The 19,878-nt window shown below is 41.1% G+C and overlaps 1 protein-coding gene across 2 annotated transcripts in view; it reads left to right on the top strand.

Moving 5' to 3' along the window:
- Window positions 1-19,878, top strand: part of ITCH (itchy E3 ubiquitin protein ligase) — a 122,801-nt gene that overhangs the window by 46,976 nt on the left and 55,947 nt on the right. For both annotated transcript variants that reach the window (XM_074970289.1, XM_074970291.1), the window contains exons 4-6: window positions 6,251-6,375; window positions 7,713-7,850; window positions 18,901-18,943. In XM_074970289.1, the coding sequence (XP_074826390.1) occupies window positions 6,251-6,375; window positions 7,713-7,850; window positions 18,901-18,943 (306 nt within the window). The remainder of the gene's footprint in view (window positions 1-6,250; window positions 6,376-7,712; window positions 7,851-18,900; window positions 18,944-19,878) is intronic.

Below are 19,878 nucleotides of genomic sequence, written 5' to 3'. Positions count from 1 at the left end.
CCCCAGAACCTCCGAACCATCCAACCCCCCATTCTCCCTGTCCCCTGACCACCCCCCAAGACCCTCTGCCCCTTATCCAATCCCTCGGCCCCAGGCCAGCACCCTTAACACGCTGCTCAGAGCAGCGTGTTGGAGCCAGAAGCGCTGATCCGCCGGAGCACCTAGTCCCCCCAACCCCCCCCCGCGCTGCTTTACCACGTTGTATCCGAATTCATGTTTTATTGGGTCGCGTTATATCAGGGTAAAGGTGTACTGTAATACGGCTGCTATAGTATGGGCTGCTGAGGACCTGGGAGTTGGTGCTTCCAGGAAGTTGGGCCCCCGCAAGGCAGGCTGCTAAGGAACCAGGCAGGCAGCTTTGCAGGAAACCAGTCAGGTTTCTTTCATAATTCTACTGGGTCCTGTCAGAATTTTGTCAAAATCAAACCGTCTTTGTGAAATGTTTAGATTTCAATGAATCGACAAATACTAATGAAAACCTTTTCATGTTCTCTGTGTGTGTGCGTGTATGAGTATGTATGTGTGTGTGAGTATCTGTGTATGTATGTATCTCTTATGTTCCATTCTATGCATCCGATGAAGTGGGCTGTAGCCCACGAAAGCTTATGCTCAAATAAATTGGTCAGTCTCTAAGGTGCCACAAGTACTCTTGTTCTTTTTGCAGATACAGACTAACACGGCTGCTACTCTGAAACTTGATGAAAAGGTGTTTTTCTGGTCCGTTTTAGCTACTAGTTTGCTGTGGTAGCCACAAATGACTTTTTTTCTCCTTGGACGTTCTAAAACTAGTAGAAATGTATGCAGTTTAATTGTTCCTGTTGGTTTCTTCCATGATACCTTAGAGGAGAAAAGAGGCCAAAATAAGCTGATCGTCTTTTAATGTCACTTAACCCTTCCTCTAAAGATCTTCTGTTCTACCTGCTGTGCTGCTGTCATTTCAATAGAATGTAATCGGAATCAGTAAAACGTTAAGGCATGGCCGCATGAGCTGGAATTTATAGTAAGGTGTTCATAATGTTGTAAAGACCAGTTAAAAAAAGCATGTCACTTCCTCTAAGAAATTAGTCTACGTCAGACCAATAGCGCAGCAAAAATGACATCAAGTGGTAGTGGACAGAAAGGACAACAAAAGACTATGTTAGACTGCAGGGAGTCTAAGGAAGTGAATACTGCTTTGCCAGGATAGCATACCTATTTTTTTTCCCCTCACTCCCCCAAGAGAGAATAGTGAATGAAAAATTAACTTGAAAGGAGACATTTGGAGGAGAGCAGAGTTGCTTGGGAATAAATATCACCTCTTTTGTAAAGCACTTGGAGAATTACTTATGAAAAGTGCTATATAACCGCTAGGTATTAGTCTTACATAATGGAACAGAAACTGTTGCAGATCTAGGTGACAATGTGAAGAAAAAACTGTTGTAAATGGGAGGAGGAGACAGAGAACAGAGGCTTAGGCAGAGTGTAAGACCTAATCAGATGTTGTGGAAATAGCATTTGAGATTCAGAAGCCACATGAGCACTGTGATATTAGTGGTGTTATGGGTGTTATCTATACCAGCAAATATAGGACCCCTAATTCAGCAAGGTAGGAGGTTGCAGAGCAGGTTAGAGGATATGATGATGATATTTTATTTAGACTGGAAATGCCTAACAATACAGTGCCTATACAATACAATACAATGCCTAACAATATCAGTTGGGGCTTCTGTGCTACCATACTGCAAATACATAAAAATAGCCAAGTTTTCTCTACACGGCAGCCTCCACCATTGCTGATGCTGGTAGAGGAGCATTGGTGGAGAATTCTGGGTCTTAATTTTCTTATGGTAGACAATGCCTGAAAAAGACAGCCAGCACAGTAGAGTCTTGCTGGAGAAGAGAAGACTGAATGTGAAGTGGAACAAAGTATAAACAGTTGATGGAATTAAGGGGAAAGGGTGATGAGTAGCAGAATAGGTAGACGTTATTTATTTTATGTCAGCGGTGTTTTTTGAATGGACTGGACGGGATAGGTGAGTACCAGGAAGATGAGTAGTAGTCAGGATTCACATGTGGGTTTTAGCAGTAGAAACAATGTCACAGTATTTTACAAAGGTTAGGAGGAAAAAGCCATGATCCTCAGCTCACCCTTGCAGTGTGACAAATTAATGCTGAAAAGTTCAGGCCTCTAATGCACACACCCTCACAAAGGGAATTCTCCTTCCTTACTGGAGGAAGGCCAGCAGTCCAAATCAAAGTTAGAGAATCAAGTATTTAAAATATATATTTAGCCAAAACCCCCAAACAGACCCCTTTCAGGTAAGGGTATACAGAGTTTGGTAAACTAAACTTAAAGGTCTACAGATGCCCTAGTTGAGCTATAGCCTCCACATATCCCTCTGAGAAAGTAATAGTGGGATAGGGATTTCCTCCCACTCGTAAAAGACTGGGAAAGTATCAGTTTGTCATTCTCAGTTACTGTGGGTTACCATGCCCTAATGTCCAGGTTATTGTTCCTAGATTCTGTAGCAGGTTACAGTGCCTCTCCACTTCCTCCCCTCTAGCAAGTGGCTTTGGAGCATAGAGAGGGATAGCAACACAAATGGGAAAGAACCAGCAGGCAGTAAAGGGTCTCTTGGCCCACTCTTTATTTATCTCTGTCCTCTCCCCCACCTCACCTCCATTCATAAGGCCAGAAGGTTCCTTAGCTTGCACCAGTCAAAATTTATCCTGGTATCACTACTTGAGATAAATGTGCCTATTTTTCTCGTCGTCAGGGACTCGTAGTTTCTAACTGGGAGAGATTTTTATCTGAAAGAGTGGCCACCTAAGTATACTGGCCTTCACAGGTAGCTAGGTGCAGGCAGGCATAGGTTTTATGATTGAAAGAGGGGACTGAGACAATCAGGGGACATTAGGTCAACAATATTAAAGACAAAAATATGAAATGTCATCTGACCCTTCAAGTGCCCCGCATGCTTTCACAAGAAGTGCTAATGCTGGTGGACAGTATTTCAAGTGTGGCCCCTCTCAACCTAAAAAGAGAGAGAAAAAATCACATGGCCTAAGGGCTTCTCCCTGAGTTAGAGGGAGGAGTAAGGGCATGCAGATAGCCTTTCTTATTATCCTATGAATGGAATTAATAGAATCAGGCCTTTATTCCAAACTGTGCCTAGTTCCCTGCCCCCCAACCCCCATCTCCCCAAAACTAAAAAATTTCAGAAGGCCACAACAGTTTTTGACCCTAAATATCTCAGTAGATCAAGGAAGAAATCAAAATTCAATATGGAGGCCTTGAAATCTGTATTGGCCACTATCAACAAAGGGAACTTCATGAAGAATGCCTATCTCATAGTTTCACAGATGCTCCTATATTTTGTTTTTGAAGCACAACACTACCAGTACAGGTCCTTGTCCTTTGATTTAGCAACAGCCCAGAAGTATGTTTACCTCACATGTTTACAGAAGTGCTGGTAGCGTTAATAGGAGCTCTCAGCCAGGAGAGGATCCATGTCATCCTCTTCCTGGACGAATTCTTTATCTGAGCCTTATTCAGAACTAGGGTTATGGATAGCACCATCCTGACAATAAGGGTGCTGCAGACTGAGTCAGTTAACATAGTCTCAGCAGATTCCCCATCATAGAGTGGAGACAGATAATGTCCTCCACAAAGTTTTTGTGTTGCAGGAAAGATGGGAGAAGCTGAGGAGTCTTATCAAAACCATCAACCACTCAAGGGATGTATTCATTCATACACTTCAATGGTTTCTTGAAAAGACATTCTTAGTGGGCCAGTGCTCACAGGAGGCCACTACAGAGCTTCCTCTTATCCCTCCCTGAACTATCTCTTACCTTCACTGAGGGATGGGTCTCTCTCCCCAGTGGGATTTGCAGGTAATTGAATGAGTGAATAAGGTGAATGAGTCCAAGCAGATTCAAGTTGGGGTTCCCAATAGGACAGTTATCACCACAGATGCAGGCCTGGAGAGATGGGGTGCTCATGTGAGATCAAGATATGTGGTCCAAGTAAAAGAACGAGCACAGTATAAACTGGTGAGAGTTCATGGCAATCCAATATGGTGTCAAGTCTCTGCTCCTATATCTGGACTCCTTCCTGTGCTCATCATAACAGGCAACACCTCAGCCATGTTATACATCAACAGATATAACAGAACAAGGACGACTGCCGGTCAAAGAGAAGCTTATCTCCTGATGACTTGGAGAGGAGAGAAGCAGCCAATTCACTCCCTTCCTTCTCATCCAAGGGAAAAAGAATCATATGGCCAACTAGCTCAGCATGCAAAAATTAGATAATTTAGAATTGGACGTGTACCCAGAGGCATTTCATTTCCTGGTAAAAGAATTTGGTCTTCTAGCAACAGATCTGTTTGCCTCCCACTTAAATCACAAGGTTTCAGTGTCTTCTCTTCTTGGCCTTCCCTCCCCTCTCCTGATCGTCTGTAGCATTTTTGTGAGACACAGCACTGGTAGTTCTGATAGCCCTGTACGGGTCAAGAAGGCCTTGGTTCTCTGAGCTCCTCGACATGGCGTGAAAACTTCCCATACTCTTTCCATCAAGATGGGACCTGATATTACAAGGGCCAATCATGTATCTGAATCCAGACAGTCTGAGCCTAGCTGCCTGGAATGGAGATTCTTGAATGGAGATTCTTAAGTCAAAAAGGTTGTTCATGACAGGTAAAATACACACTTTTATTTTCCAGAAAGAAAACTAACTCAGTAAATTCAAGAGCCTGTTTGAGCTCTACCCCTTGCTGCCAAGACTAGGGTCTCACCCCTACATGATGTGTGTCCATCAATTCTCTTCAGGATGGACTTAGGTTAGGCCTTGCAGTTCCAAAATTCAAACCTCAAGGTGCTGCATTGTCTCGCATCCTGAGTGCAGTAGGCAGGTGGTAGATTGCATCTTACCCAGGTGCCTGAACTTCTTTTCTTTTTTTGAGAGCAGCATCTCTTCTACATCCTCTTGAAGAAGAGCACAGAGTTATTTCAAGGGATTTTACCCTGGTTCTCAGTGCCAATTGAGGCCCTCCATTTGAGCCACTCATGAAGGTGTGTCATTACTTTCTAACCATTAAGGTAGCCTTTTTGGTAGCAACCATGTCAGTTCACGGGGTACCTGAGTTGAGAGTTCTTTTCCTGGCGACTCAGTACTGCACCTTCCATAAAGATAAAGTGGTACTCAGAACTTACCCTGCCCTTTATTCCCAAAGAGTGATTCCAGGGTCACAAAACACAAGAAATTGTCCTTCCATCCTTCTGCCCAGCTCCATCTCACCCCAAAGAGAGAATGTGGTATACTTTGAGAGCTCTGCAGATGTCTCAAGTAACATCTCCACTGCACAGCTCAGTTCAGAAAGGCAAATGGTTTTGTTTGTTGCTTTATCATCTGGGGTCCAAAGGGAAAGAAGGCTTCAAAATCTTCCATTTCCAGGTGGCTAAACTATTGTATATCAGAAGCATGCAGAGCAAAAAGCATAACTCCATCTTCAAAATCACTCTCTCATGGCTATGGCAAGCTTATGGTTGAAAAGATCATATGCCTCATACGAGGAAATCTGTAAAGCAGCCAGCTGCTCATCTGTTCATACCTTCTCCAAATTCTACAAGCTAGATATCCAGTCATCATCTGATGCTGCCTTTGGTAGACTGGTGCTCCTTGCTGTAATATCCCAGTGACTGCTGGGAAAGGGATGCACTCTTTGACATCACAAAACTGATGTGTTTATATGTAGGTGTTTAAATACATACATATAACACGTGTATATCATTCCTCCTTCCTCAGGCTGAGTGGACGCTACTATGAAAATCCCAGTGTCATAGATCTTTGGGTTTCACTACAAATGAGAATAGACAAATATTTTTCTCTGATATTTTGGTTATAGCAATTTTAGGTATTAATTGTAACAGTTAATAGTCAATTTTCAAGTGTGATTAAGTTGATTATTTCTGAGTTTAAGAGGCACACCATCTCCACTTTCTGACCCAAGCATGGACAGTTTTAGCAACAATTTTGATTTCTCTTTATCTTTGACTGGTATCTTGCTTTCCCGTCATCCACATAACAAGAAAATTAATGCATTTTAAGCTGTTGTTTAAAAAAATCTTCGTTTGGTGTGGCAGTTAAATATTACCATTTTTATTTTCAATAAGCTTTGTTTTTTAAATGAAGGCAGATGTGTATCACAGTTCGTTTGTGACGCTTTGCCTAGTGTTCACCATTGTCCTGTTCTCTGTACGTTTCCAACAGAATTGTCACTCCTGTCAGTACATTAAACTTTCGAGTCTGGAGCCATCAGACATTAAAGTCTGATATTCTACTGGGTAGTGCTACTCTGGAGGTTCATGAGACATTGAAATCAAACAATATGAAACGTAAGTATGTAACTAAAAAAATTTACCTTATTTATTTGTGTGAAATTTTCCAGACTTGCATTATATGGTAGTTAAAGGTGCTGTGTTTAACCCTTTCAGGAGTTCCAAACAATAATGTGACAATTTATCTAAAGTATATCTTCTCTTTTTTGTTTACTGATTCTATTTAAGGGCTTTCTCTCGCAATTTATTTCATTCTGGCTGATCATGCAGTGTAGTCTTACTTATAATACACTGTTTTTTTATAGTGATATTACAAACATGGTATTTTACACCTCACTGGTGTGGAGTAAGAGGTGGAATGTGGGAGTGAAAAATCAAACTGAAGATCAGAAAAGAATTATTTTAAAGTTAAACATTGTCTGAGTCGTACCAGACACAGAAATATGCATGTGAAGGATGTTTTTGTTTGCTTGCTTGCTTTTTTGTTTAAATTGATTAGATGCTATATCATTTCAGAAGATTCAAATATCTTATGTAGCTGAATATGTGCACCTCCCACGTTGTTTGGAAAGAGAAGCACATTGAATACTGTATTACAAAAACCCTCCTCAGAGAATCCACATTACTATTGCACATACCTTTGCATTGGCTCCATTTTGTTTTGGCCTTCCAAAGAGTTATTTGTTTGGGGTTTTTCAAATGTCTGTACTGTAATTGCAGGACTTATTGGTATCCGTGTAACAGTGCAGAACAGGCCAATGCCCAGACAGGTGTGTGATTCCACTGCTAAAGTTGGAAGAAAGTTAACTTGGGGATTCTTGCTCTATGTAGCATCAGATATTCTGTTGTGATATTGCAAAGATATTTATCCTAAACTGTGTTCCATTGTGACCAGATGCAGAGGCTTAGCCTGTAAAAGTAAATACAAGATAAAAGCTTCATGTTTTTAAATGTACATTTTTTCAATGACTGGATAAATATTCTTGTCTGTATATGCACTTAATGAGGAATATTATGAATTCTGGTTCTTAAAGGTGTTTTGGAGGTCAGCTCTAGGAGTTGTTTGAGAGATGTGGTCCAGTGGTCTAAACACAAGACAGCCAGAAACTCCAGAATTCTGACTCCTGCTCTAATTCTGGTTCTTTCTGTGGTCAAGCCACTTCACAGTTCTGCCTCAGTCTCCCCGTCTTTAAGGGAATAATGCCTACTTACAGGAGGTTTGGGAGGATTGTTTGCAAAAAGCATAAATATTATTAACATTATTCCTATGGGGATTCAGAACTGTTCTATTTTATAATACTTTCCTTTGGATTTATGATAATTTCTTTAATAAAATGTAATAATATGTTAACATAAAGGGAAGCTTCTAATTTTTCTGTACTTTTCTTTTCTAGTTGAGCAAGTGGTTGTGACATTGCAGCTTGTTGGTTACCGAGAACCAGCAGAGGTGATAGGAGACTTGTCTGTTTGTCTGGATGGGATGCAGGTAGATCCTGAGCTCCTAACTAATGGTGATGCCATGACTATAAGAAGTGAGTGTTTATTTAAGTATTATAGGGTGTGTAGTCTCTGCTTATCTAAAGCTGTTTACTGGAAGATAGTACAACATTTTATTTATAATAATTTACAACATTTTATTGATAATAAATACTTATATTGCACTCTTGTAAAGACTAAACTCTTCCATTAACCTTTGTTTCTTTTGAAGTTTGAATTTGTGATCCATAAAATAACTGAATAAAAGGAGTGATGGGACTTCAAAATATTTTATTTCAAGATTCATTCCAATGTTCAGTCTGACTTTCCTTTCTTTGTGTCATCTGTTTCATTCACAGTTTTCTGAATTTTGTTCTTTGTTTCATTTTTTTAAAGCTGAACAGATTATTACAGACTCATAGCCAAGTGTGCTAGTTACTTTATTATGCAGCTCGTGTCTGCATGTTTGTAGAATATCAGTAAATGAAATGTTTTTTTCCTAGGAGCCTACCATTTAGGCACTTTGGGTTTCTTATTTCCTTGCAAAGCTTTTTATTTATCTGTAGATTATAAAGTCAGCTGTTTGGGTGTCTGGAGTTGCTCTCTTCTTGTCATTTAACTGTATTTTACCCATGTCTGTCTTTCCCTGTGGTTCTCTTTTTTTTTTTTTTATGGATCTTAAAGTATGAGCAGCTGACACAGTACTTTGAGTTGGAGCTGCTGTGTACTGCATCTGATAATCTCTGATAATCTGCAGATTAACTGCATTAATCATTAACTTTTTTACACTCTGCACTTTGAACTAACAGCATATTCCAGTATTCAGATGAGCACTTTCAAGTATGCTCTTTCTACCAGAACATAATCTAGAAGCTTGAATAATGAAATCAGTGTAGCAATATTCATACTATGACCTAAACTGCCTTAATGTAATTCTGAGGAGACTCCATTGTGGGCAGTAGTCTCACATCCTGAATTTTCAGAGTCCCAGTTTTGAAAGTGCTTTTACATAGTTCGCCCAGCTCTTCAAGAAGGAGCCACAAATATATTATAATGGAGGTTTTGCAAATCTTTTGGTCCCTACCTCTAACGCAAGGGCCCCTCCATGTGTTTTACTTTCATCCTAAGTTCTGTGTGTGTGTTCAGTGCATAGTGACCTGGAGTCCTGGTCCATGACTGGGGCTCGTAGATATTAGTGCAGTACCAATAATACTGGGCACCTATTCTCTGGACCATGCTACTTTATATCTCAATCCCAAACTATCTTCCATGCCTTCCTTGATGTCAAAATACGTCTATCCAGCTGTCAAAACCACCAGCTTTCCTAACTGACATAGTCTTCAACGTAGTTGTACATCATCAGTACGTAAATCTGTGGCATTTGAAAACATAGGAGTAATGCAAAATCTGAATTTAATAGCAAAATAAAAGGAATACTGTAATTACTGAATTACTCACTTTCATATTTCATTTCTAATCATACTTTTTCTTTTAATTTACCTAAAGTTGCCATGATGTACAGTGCTGCAGAACACAGGGTGTGGCCTTTTGGATTCGTCAGGGAGAGACAACTTTTAAATTGTACCTCAGGGTTATGGTAGTCTTGTTTAAAAGTCTTTCGGTTTCGAAGGGCTTGTCTACACCATGGGGTAATGCTGACTACGGGGGTATGATTTCTAAAGCATACTAACATACTGTGTATTAATTGGTCTGTGTAGACCTTGCTGGTTTCAAACAGGACGATGTTAAAGAGCACTAGGGAACCATTAGTGCACGCCAGTAGGGTCTACATGGATCAATTAATGCACAGTACATTCCACTTTAGAAATCAGAACCCCATAGTCTGCATTACCCCACTGTGTAGACAAGCCCTAAATCAAATAGAGTACTTTAAAGTCCACCACTTTTGTCACTGATTATTCGAAACAAGAGCTGCTGTTCATGAAGAATCTATAATTGCTGCTTGCTAAAAAGCCAGAAGAGGGAGCACAAATTGCATTCCCAATGTTTTGCTGACCTCTTCAGTGGCAAATAGCTTAATACAATATTTTTAAGATTAAAAACCTTGAAGAATAAGAGCAGCATTTGCAGTTACGCTACAATAAAAATAGGGGTTCTCAGCACTGATGGTTGACAGCAATAAGATAAAAATTTCTCCTGTAGAGCAGGACAAGGGGCATTGTGAAAGGTTTATCCTTTCTTCAGAGGAGTCCAATATTGGCTGCTGTCGGAGATGATGCACCAGATTAGGTGGATCATTGGCAATTTGCAAGCTTGGCAATTCATATGATGCTGTTACTGCAAAACCAAAAGGAGGTGAACAATAAATGTCATGTTAATTTCAAGTGTCATTTAAATATCATAAGAAATCAGAGAGAGAATTAGCATATTAGCCTTTTATGTTTACTTACTACTTCTGAAGACGTCTGTGCTCAAACCTGACTCCCTGGTCACAAGTGAAAATAAGTTGTTTTTTGTTGGTATCATCCCTCCCCCTATTTATCATGTTATCATGTTGTGATGGGTTGGATCACAGAAACCCCCTGGGGGCTGCCAATTGATGTGCCAAGACTACTTCTGCCCCTGCTTTCCCTGCCCTCCCAGCTTGGGACTTCAGTGCCCTGCCTGGTTTGAGCCAGGCCCGCTAGCCTGCTGCAAACCCAGACCCAGGTCTGAACCATGTCCCCTAACAGCTGTAGGCTTAAACTGAAAGAAGCTTTAAAAGTGTTCCTGTCTTTAACACTCAGATGCTCAACTCCCAGTGGGGTCCAATCCCCAAATAAATCTGTTTTACCCTGTATAAGCTTTAAAGCTTATACAGGGTAAACTCATAAATTGTTCACCATCTATAACACAGAGAGAGAGAGAGATGTACAGCTGTTTGCCCCTCCAGGTTTTAATGCATACTCTGGGTTAATTAATAAGTAAAAAGTGATTTTTATTAAATACAGAAAGTATGATTTAAGTGGTTCCAAGTAGTAACAGATAGAACAGAGTGAATTACCAAGCAAAATAAAATAGAACATGCAAATCTATGTCTAATACAGTAAGAAAACTGAATACAGATAAAAAGAAAAGGAGTACTTGTGGCACCTTAGAGAGTAACAAATTTATTTGAGCATTAATAAATTTGTTAGTCTCTAAGGTGCCACAAGTACTCCTTTTTGCGGATACAGACTAACGCAACTGCTACTCTGAAACCTGAATACAGATAAAACCTCACACTCAGAGGTGTTCCAGTAAACTTCCTTTTACAGACTAGTCTCCTTCTAGTCTGGGTCTAGCAATCACTCACACCCCCTGTAGTTCCTGACCTTTGTTCCAGTTTCTTTCAGGTAGCCTCTCCACCCCAAAGGATCTCTCTTGAGCCAGCTGAAGACAAAATGGAAGGGCCTCTCACAGGCTTAAATAGACTTTCTGTTGTGGATGGAGACTCCCTCCTATGCAAAGTCCAGCTCCAAGTTGGAGTTTTGGAGTCACCTAGGCAAGTCACATGTCCATGCATTACTCAGTTTTTACCGGCAGCAGCCATTGTTTGCATGCTACCTTGAATGTCCTCATGTAGACTTCTTTTGTGGATTGGAATCTTCCAAGATCCATTGTGCGTTAAGTGCTTCTTGATTGGGCACTTAATTTGCACATTCCTTTCTCAAGAAGCTGACCAAATGCTTTACAAAGGCTACTTAAAAATCAAGCAAGTACACAGCCAATATTCATAACTTCAAATACAAAGATGATACATGCATACAAATAGGATGAATAGATTCAGTAGATCATAACCTTTACAGAGACATGTTACATGGCATATGTAGCATAAAACATATTCCAGTTGTGTCATATATACATTCATAAGCATATTTCCCTAAAGCCTTATGGGCCGCACCGTGTCACACACGTTATCACATAGCTTGCCCAGATGAGAATTTCTTCTAAAGAAAGGACAAGGACTGGAATTGCATGGGATTTGCAGTGCATGGTCTAGGTATGTTGATAGAATTAGGAAGGAAAACTTGCACGCCTCTTTCTGTACTGCATTTGGTTTGAGCTTGTGCTTCTAGTTTCTCCCTTTCCTGAGCACTGAATTCACTCACTAAATTAAAAAATGTATGCTTGTAAATGGAAAGAGGAAAAATTAGACAGGGAGATTAATTTTTATTTTAAAACGCCTAGGAACAATATCAGAAACAGCACAGAGCCTGAAGTACCAGCATAAATGACTAAACTTGATATTGGGCAACTATGAAGTAAAATGTTCAAAAATTTTACCTGTGCTGCCGACTCTGTGTTTAATATGTTTAAGAGTTGGAGGTTAGCAGAATTTTTGATGCTTTTTAAAAATGTGGTTCTGCCCTAAGACACTGTAAAATGACACCACCTTACTCTGCAGATCTACTTCCTGTGTGTATTTAGATTCAGATCTTCTCACTTTTGTGATGAAATAAATTCTCTTTTTTTTTTTTTAACTCCTTTAATCCTACAGAACCTATACAGCTATGATTAAGTGAGCTGGAATCTTTTCCATCTTACGTTTCATCAGTGGAACTGTTAAGTTCCAAACAGTTACACCAATGTCAGTAGTACAATGGACTGCACAGGTGTTAAATTTTATTGCTGTATAAGCTGGATAACCCAGGCTCAGTTTGCAGGGCTAGAGGTCAACAACAAAAAAAATCATTATACTTTTAAGTGGAGCATGTTTGTTACAGTAATCAGTAAACATGAAGCCCATGATGCCACTTGTGAGTCCTTTATCAGAGTTAGGTCTTCACTGTACAAACATTATCTGTATCATAGCATCGGAGTAGATCAGCCAAAACAGTCTTCTAATGTCAAGTCCACCTTGACTAACTTGGTGACTCTAAATTTTTTATGTAGGGCTGTATAAAACTGACTTAGCTGGCTCATTCTACCAAAGTAATGAGACTAATGCTGAATTCTTAATTCTGAAAGAGATTTCTGCTTTCCTAAGAAAACTTAGAGCCAGATTTAGAACAGTGAAGACAAGAGGAAACAATGGGTCTCAATGCTTCTTGAGATTTCATGCCTTTTCATGACTCAGCAAAAAAAATACATTTAAAAATAGGTGCCATTAACATTAATTTTCCTCCTTGTTTTTGGCAGCTATTCCTTCCGGTTATTGCTCCTTACTACTTTGTGGTGTTCTTCACAGTTGTGCCTTGGTAATGTGTGAAATAGATTAATTGAAATGAATTTCTTGATAGAGAATCTTCATTATAGTTTTAGAGTAACAGCCGTGTTAGTCTGTATTCGCAAAAAGAAAAGGAGTATTTGTGGCACCTTAGAGACTAACCAATTTATTTGAGCATGAGCTTTCGTGAGCTACAGCTCACTTCATCGGATGCATACTGTGGAAATTGCAGAAGACATTATTATATACACAGACACCATGAAACAATACCTCCTCCCACCCCACTCTCCTGCTGGTAATAGCTTATCTAAAGTGATCATCAAGATGGGCCATTTCCAGCACAAATCCAGGTTTTCTCACCCTCCGCCCCCCCACAGACAAACTCACTCTCTTGCTGGTAATAGCCCATCCAAAGTGACCACTCTCTTCACAATGTGTATGATAATCAAGGTGGGCCATTTCCTGCAGAAATCCAGGTTCTCTCACCCCCTCACCCCCCTCCAAAAGCCACACACACAAACTCTCTCTCCTGCTGGTAATAGCCTATCCAAAGTGACCACTCTCTCCTTACAATGTGCATGAAAATCAAGGTGGGCCATTTCCAGCACAAATCCAGGTTTTCTCAACACCCCCCCCCCCCACACACACACACACACAAGCTCACTCTCCTGCTGGCAATAGCTCATCCAAACTGACCACTCTCCCCACAATGTACATGACAATCAAGGTGGGCCACTTCCAGCATAAATCCAAGTTTAACCAGAAGGCCGGGGGAGGGGGGGTAGGAAAAAAGAAGGGGAAATAGGCTACCTTGCATAATGACTTAGCCACTCCCAGTCTCTATTTAAGCCTAAATTGGATACTATTAATTTGCAAATGAATTCCAATTCAGCAGTTTCTCGCTGGACTCTGGATTTGAAGTTTTTTTTGTTGTAAGATAGCGACCTTCATGTCTCTGATTGCGTGACCAGAGAGATTGAAGTGTTCTCTGACTGGCTTATGAATGTTATAATTCTTGACATCTGATTTGTGTCCATTTATTCTTTTACGTAGAGACTGTCCAGTTTGACCAATGTACATGGCAGAGGGGCATTGCTGGCACATGATGGCATATATCACATTGGTGGATATGCAGGTGAACGAGCCTCTGATAGATGTTATTAGGCCCTGTGATGGTGTCCCCTGAATAGATATGTGGGCACAGTTGGCAACGGGCTTTGTTGCAAGGATAGGTTCCTGGGTTAGTGGTTCTGTTGTGTGGTGTATGGTTGTTGGTGAGTATTTGCTTCAGGTTTGGGGGCTGTCTGTAGGCAAGGACTGGCCTGTCTCCCAAGATTTGTGAGAGTGTTGGGTCATCCTTCAGGATAGGTTGTAGATCCTTAATAATGCGTTGGAGGGGTTTTAGTTGGGGGCTGAAGGTGATGGCTAGTGGCGTTCTGTTATTTTCTTTGTTGGGCCTGTCCTGGAGGAGGTGACTTCTGGGTACTCTTCTGGCTCTGTCAATCTGTTTCTTCACTTCAGCAGGTGGCTATTGTAGTTGTAAGAACGCTTGATAGAGATCTTGTAGGTGTTTGTCTCTGTCTGAGGGGTTGGAGCAAATGCGGTTGTATCGTAGAGCTTGGCTGTAGACAATGGATCGTGTGGTGTGGTCAGGGTGAAAGCTGGAGGCATGTAGGTAGGAATAGCGGTCAGTAGATTTCCGGTATAGGGTGGTGTTTATATGACCATCGTTTATTAGCACTGTAGTGTCCAGGAAGTGGATCTCTTGTGTGGACTGGACCAGGCTGAGGTTGATGGTGGGATGAAAATTGTTGAAATCCTCAAGGGCTTCTTTTCCATGGGTCCAGATGAGGAAGATGTCATCAATATAGCGCAAGTAGAGTAGGGGCATTAGAACAACGCTTCCTCAGCTCTCGTCCCCTAAGTCAGCCATAAAAATGTTGGCATACTCTGGGGCCATGCGGGTACCCATAGCAGTGCCGCTGATCTGAAGGTATACATTGTCCCCAAATGTAAAATAGTTATGGGTAAGGACAAAGTCACAAAGTTCAGCCACCAGGTTAGCCGTGACATTATCGGGGATAGTGTTCTTGACGGCTTGTAGTCCATCTTTGTGTGGAATGTTGGTGTAGAGGGCTTCTACATCCATAGTGGCCAGGATGGTGTTATCAGGAAGATCACCGATGGATTGTAGTTTCCTCAGGAAGTCAGTGGTGTCTCAAAGGTAGCTGGGAGTGCTGGTAGCGTAGGGCCTGAGGAGGGAGTCTACATAGCCAGACAATCCTGCTGTCAGGGTGCCAATGCCTGAGATGATGGGGCGCCCAGGATTTCCAAGTTTATGGATCTTGGGTAGTACATAGAATATCCCAGGTCGGGGTTCCAGGGGTGTGTCTGTGTGGATTTGATCTTGTGCTTTTTCAGGAAGTTTCTTGAGCAAATGCTGTAGTTGCTTTTGGTAACTCTCAGTGGGATCAGAGGGTAATGGCTTGTAGAAAGTGGTGTTGGAGAGCTGCCGAGCAGCCTCTTGTTCACATTCCGACCTATTCATGATGACAACAGCACCTCCTTTGTCAGCCTTTTTGATTATGATGTCAGAGTTGTTTCTGAGGCTGTGGATGGCATTGTGTTCCGCACGGCTGAGGTTATGGGGCAAGTGATGCTGCTTTTCCACAATTTCAGCCCGTGCACGTCGGCGGAAGCACTCTATGTAGAAGTCCAGTCTGCTGTTTCGACCTTCAGGAGGAGTCCACCTGGAATCCTTCTTTTTGTAATGTTGGTCAGGAGGCCTCTGTGGATTAGTATGTTGTTCAGAGGTATTTTGGAAATATTCCTTGAGTCGGAGACGTCGAAAATAGGATTCTGGGTCACCACAGAACTGTATCATGTTCGTGGGGGTGGAGGGGCAGAAGGAGAGGCCCCGAGATAGCCCAGCAGAAGCAGCTGTCCTGAGAGTATAGTTGGATAGGTTAACAATATTGCTGGGTGGGTTGAGGGAACCATTGCTGTGGCCCCTTGTAGCATGTAGTAGTTTAGAAAGTTTAGTGTCCTTTTTCTTTTGTAGAGAAGCAAAGTGTGCGTTGTAAATGGCTTGTCTAGTTTTAGTAAAATCCAGCCACGAGGAAGTTTGTGTGGAAGGTTGGTTTTTTATGAGAGTATCCAGTTTTGAGAGCTCATTCTTAATCTTTCCCTGTTTGCTGTAGAGGATGTTGATCAGGTGGTTCCGCAGTTTCTTTGAGAGCGTGTGGCACAAGCTGTCAGCATACTCTGTGTGGTATGTAGATTGTAATGGATTTTTTACCTTCAGTCCTTTTGGTATGATGTCCATCTGTTTGCATTTGGAAAGGAAGATGATGTCTGTCTGTATCTGTACAAGTTTTTTCATGCAGTTGATAGATTTCCACTCCATACGGCTAAATGCAGTGCCTTGCATAATGACAGGTTTCAGAGTAACAGCCGTGTTAGTCTGTATTCGCAAAAAGAAAAGGAGTACTTGTGGCACCTTAGAGACTAACCAATTTATTTGAGCATGAGCTTTCGTGAGCTACAGCTCACTTCATCGGATGCATACTGTGGAAATTGCAAAGACATTATTATATACATAGACACCATGAAACAATACCTCCTCCCACCCCACTCTCCTGCTGGTAATAGCTTATCTAAAGTGATCATCAAGATGGGCCATTTCCAGCACATTTCCAGGTTTTCTCACCCTCCGCCCCCCCACAGACAAACTCACTCTCTTGCTGGTAATAGCCCATCCAAAGTGACCACTCTCTTCACAATGTGTATGATAATCAAGGTGGGCCATTTCCTGCAGAAATCCAGGTTCTCTCACCCCCCTCCAAAAGCCACACACACAAACTCACTCTCCTGCTGGTAATAGCCTATCCAAAGTGACCACTCTCTCCTTACAACGTGCATGAAAATCAAGGTGGGCCATTTCCAGCACAAATCCAGGTTTTCTCACCCCCCCCCCACCACACACACACACAAGCTCACTCTCCTGCTGGCAATAGCTCATCCAAACTGACCACTCTCCCCACAATGTGCATGACAATCAAGGTGGGCCACTTCCAGCATAAATCCAAGTTTAACCAGAAGGCCGGGGGAGGGGGGGTGTAGGAAAAAACAAGGGGAAATAGTTTTCATTTAGGTTCCTTTTTTCTTCAAATTAGAGTAAACAAACTTTTGCTTTCATTGAGACAGTGCATTAACTATTCATTCTTTTTAGATAAGTCAAGTATAAAATCAAGGATTCTTTCCAATGTTTTAGAAAGTCACGTCATGTTGTTGGCAGACGTCAGCTATCCTATTCTTAAAGGCTTGCTGGGGGGAGAAAGAAGGAAACAAATGTCTAACGTGCTTTACTTTGTTGATTGATTAATGAGATTCTTTAAGGACCTCTAACTTTAAAAAAAAAAATGTTTTAAAAATGAAAATGCATAGTATCTTTGTCTTCTCCTTACTGTTGTAACCCAGGTTTACAGACTGTGGTGCTCTGTCCCCCTCTAGTAGCTGGACCATGCATATAGATTTTCTGAGTGCACTAAGGGCCTTGAGCTAACAGACCCAGGTCTTTTATCTCAGGCAGTGGAGGCTCAGGTCCCTGGTTTGACTTCCCACCTGCTCCCCACAGGCATCAAGTTACACTATTATTTTGGATCTTCCTTGAATAAAAGTTCTCCCCCTACTGATCCTTCAAGAAAAATAGTCGTCCTCTGCTTAGCTCCCAATCCATAGACCTACAGGTGACTTAAGAAGTTACACATTCAGTGTTATAACTTCACTGCAGGATCAACGAGGAAGAGCAAGGCTGTAGAGGAACAAACTCTTGTTTAAATACAGATATTATTGGAAACTAACAAGATAAAAACATAAATATGAAGGGCCATTATTTGAGAGGAGGAAAAGTAACCAATACATTCTTATTATGCACTCTAAGGGAATAGATATATATGTAGTTGTGGGAAGTACTTGCAATATTCTATATATAACGTCGTGTTTTTTCTGTTCTTGGAATTACAATTGCTTGCTTTCTTGATCTGATTAAATTAATATATTATTTTACATATGTGCTTATTTCTGCCTAGATTTCTTTTTTTATATTGTCCCTATCATAGTGATATCTGAGCATTTGGTTAACTTTATATTTCTCTGTGGAAGCCAGACATAGGCTAATGTGCAATCAGTACTGCCAACTCACAGTATCACAAGTGCTGTGCTTTGGGGCCAGATTTGTACAAGGCAGTTGCATGAGGAGCTACAAGAAACTCTGGAGTTTAGACTGATATGCTACAGTTCTGTTTGAGGCCACCAGGAACTGCTGTTCTGCTTGGAGAGTAGCCAACTGCTAAAGCTCTCAATGGTTCCTCTGTTCTTCTCTCTGAGTAACCTACAGAGCAATGGGGAAAGTGCCCAGGTTAAGAGAGCACCAGAGAGGTGGCCCAGCAAAGCAGCAGGAACCAACCCAACACCTGTTGTCACCAAGGGAGGAATCCATGAAGCAGAGGAAGGAAAAATTCCAGAAGTTCAGCTTTCTTTCTGCTGTCTTATCCTGCCACCTGGAGAGCAGGGAGAGAAGGACATTAAAAATAGCTCTGCAAGGTGGAGTTTGGCGGTGGAAGGTTGCTTGAATCTGTCATGGGGATAGGAAACAAAAGTGATTTCTCATGATTGATGAACTTGTGCAATTGGCAGTATCACACAGTAGCTGAATAATATTCAGAATCTGTGTTACACCTTTGAGGGGAAAGAATAGATTGCTCTTTTCTTGTGCTCCTCAGTACTAATAGCTTAAAATGTGACTGGTACATAGATTTGTGTGAAAGAAGCTTTCACAAATGGGAAGGTGCTCTTCATTTAACCTCAACATTAGAAATGAATTTGAGTGTTGAATATTTTCTACCTTGAAATCTACACTAAATAAGTTCATTGCCTTTCTTTTTCTGGTGTTTAAGGTCCCACGCAGAACGATGGTTCCAGAGCAAGAAGCGACATAAGGTAGGAGTTTTTCTTGCCTGAGTTGTTCATGTGCTGCTTTTAGATTATTATAGCCGTGCAGCATCGTCATTATACTTAAGCTTGCATTATGACTTTTGTTTAAAGGTCAACCTTTCTAAGTACTCTAAAATCAATATGCTCAATTGGATTCCTTTGAAGTTAGGCGCACCGTGGGAGACTGCGGGGTAAGGTTAGTAGTCCAAATTTGAGGTCATTCGAGCTAGGGGTTGCAGAGACAAATCCCGAAAAAAATAGCCACTATTTCTAAAATTTACAGCTAACGAAAGCTTATTCTCAAATAAATTTGTTCGTCTCTAAGGTGCAGTATTCCTTTTCTTTTTATGTTCTTATTAGTGATACAAATTTGTCTTCATTTGACCAAGAGGTTCCTGAGTTACAAGCCCCCTCCAAAAAAAAAAAAAAAAAAAAAAACAGGTTTCCTTCTGCTGCCTTGTATTGTTAAACTGATAAGTACTTAATGATTGAATGAATCCCAGACCTTGCTGAGATTAATGGCTGTGAGTTCACAAGGCTGTGCCTGTGTAACTGATTTGGCCAGTTCTTCCTTCTCCCAGGTCTTGGGCCTTATCCATACACAGACCTGCTCTGGTTAAATAAGGTGGTTTAGTTAAATCAGTGCAAACTCATGTGTTGATATTCTTAATATGGTTTAGAAATGTTTATTTTGGTTTCGTTTAATCCTGCTCCTAATTGATTTAGATTAAATTGAAACAAGTGTGTCCATTGTTCCAATACAATACAGTTCTTATAGGAGGTCTTGATCTTATTGAAACCATCTCTTTCAACATCTGGGGCCAGTTCTGTGAGGGCTCTGAAGACAAAGAACTGAAACGTTGAAATTGACTGTGTGTTCAGTAGACAAGCTACTGCATTTTGAACCAGTTGGATGCGTAAAGGGGATGTTTTCCTTCTTA

Source organism: Natator depressus, chromosome 13, assembly GCF_965152275.1.
Source record: "Natator depressus isolate rNatDep1 chromosome 13, rNatDep2.hap1, whole genome shotgun sequence".
NCBI lineage: Eukaryota > Metazoa > Chordata > Testudines > Cheloniidae > Natator > Natator depressus.
Note: the sequence above shows the minus strand (reverse complement) of the source record. Positions and strands in the feature narration are given on the sequence as shown.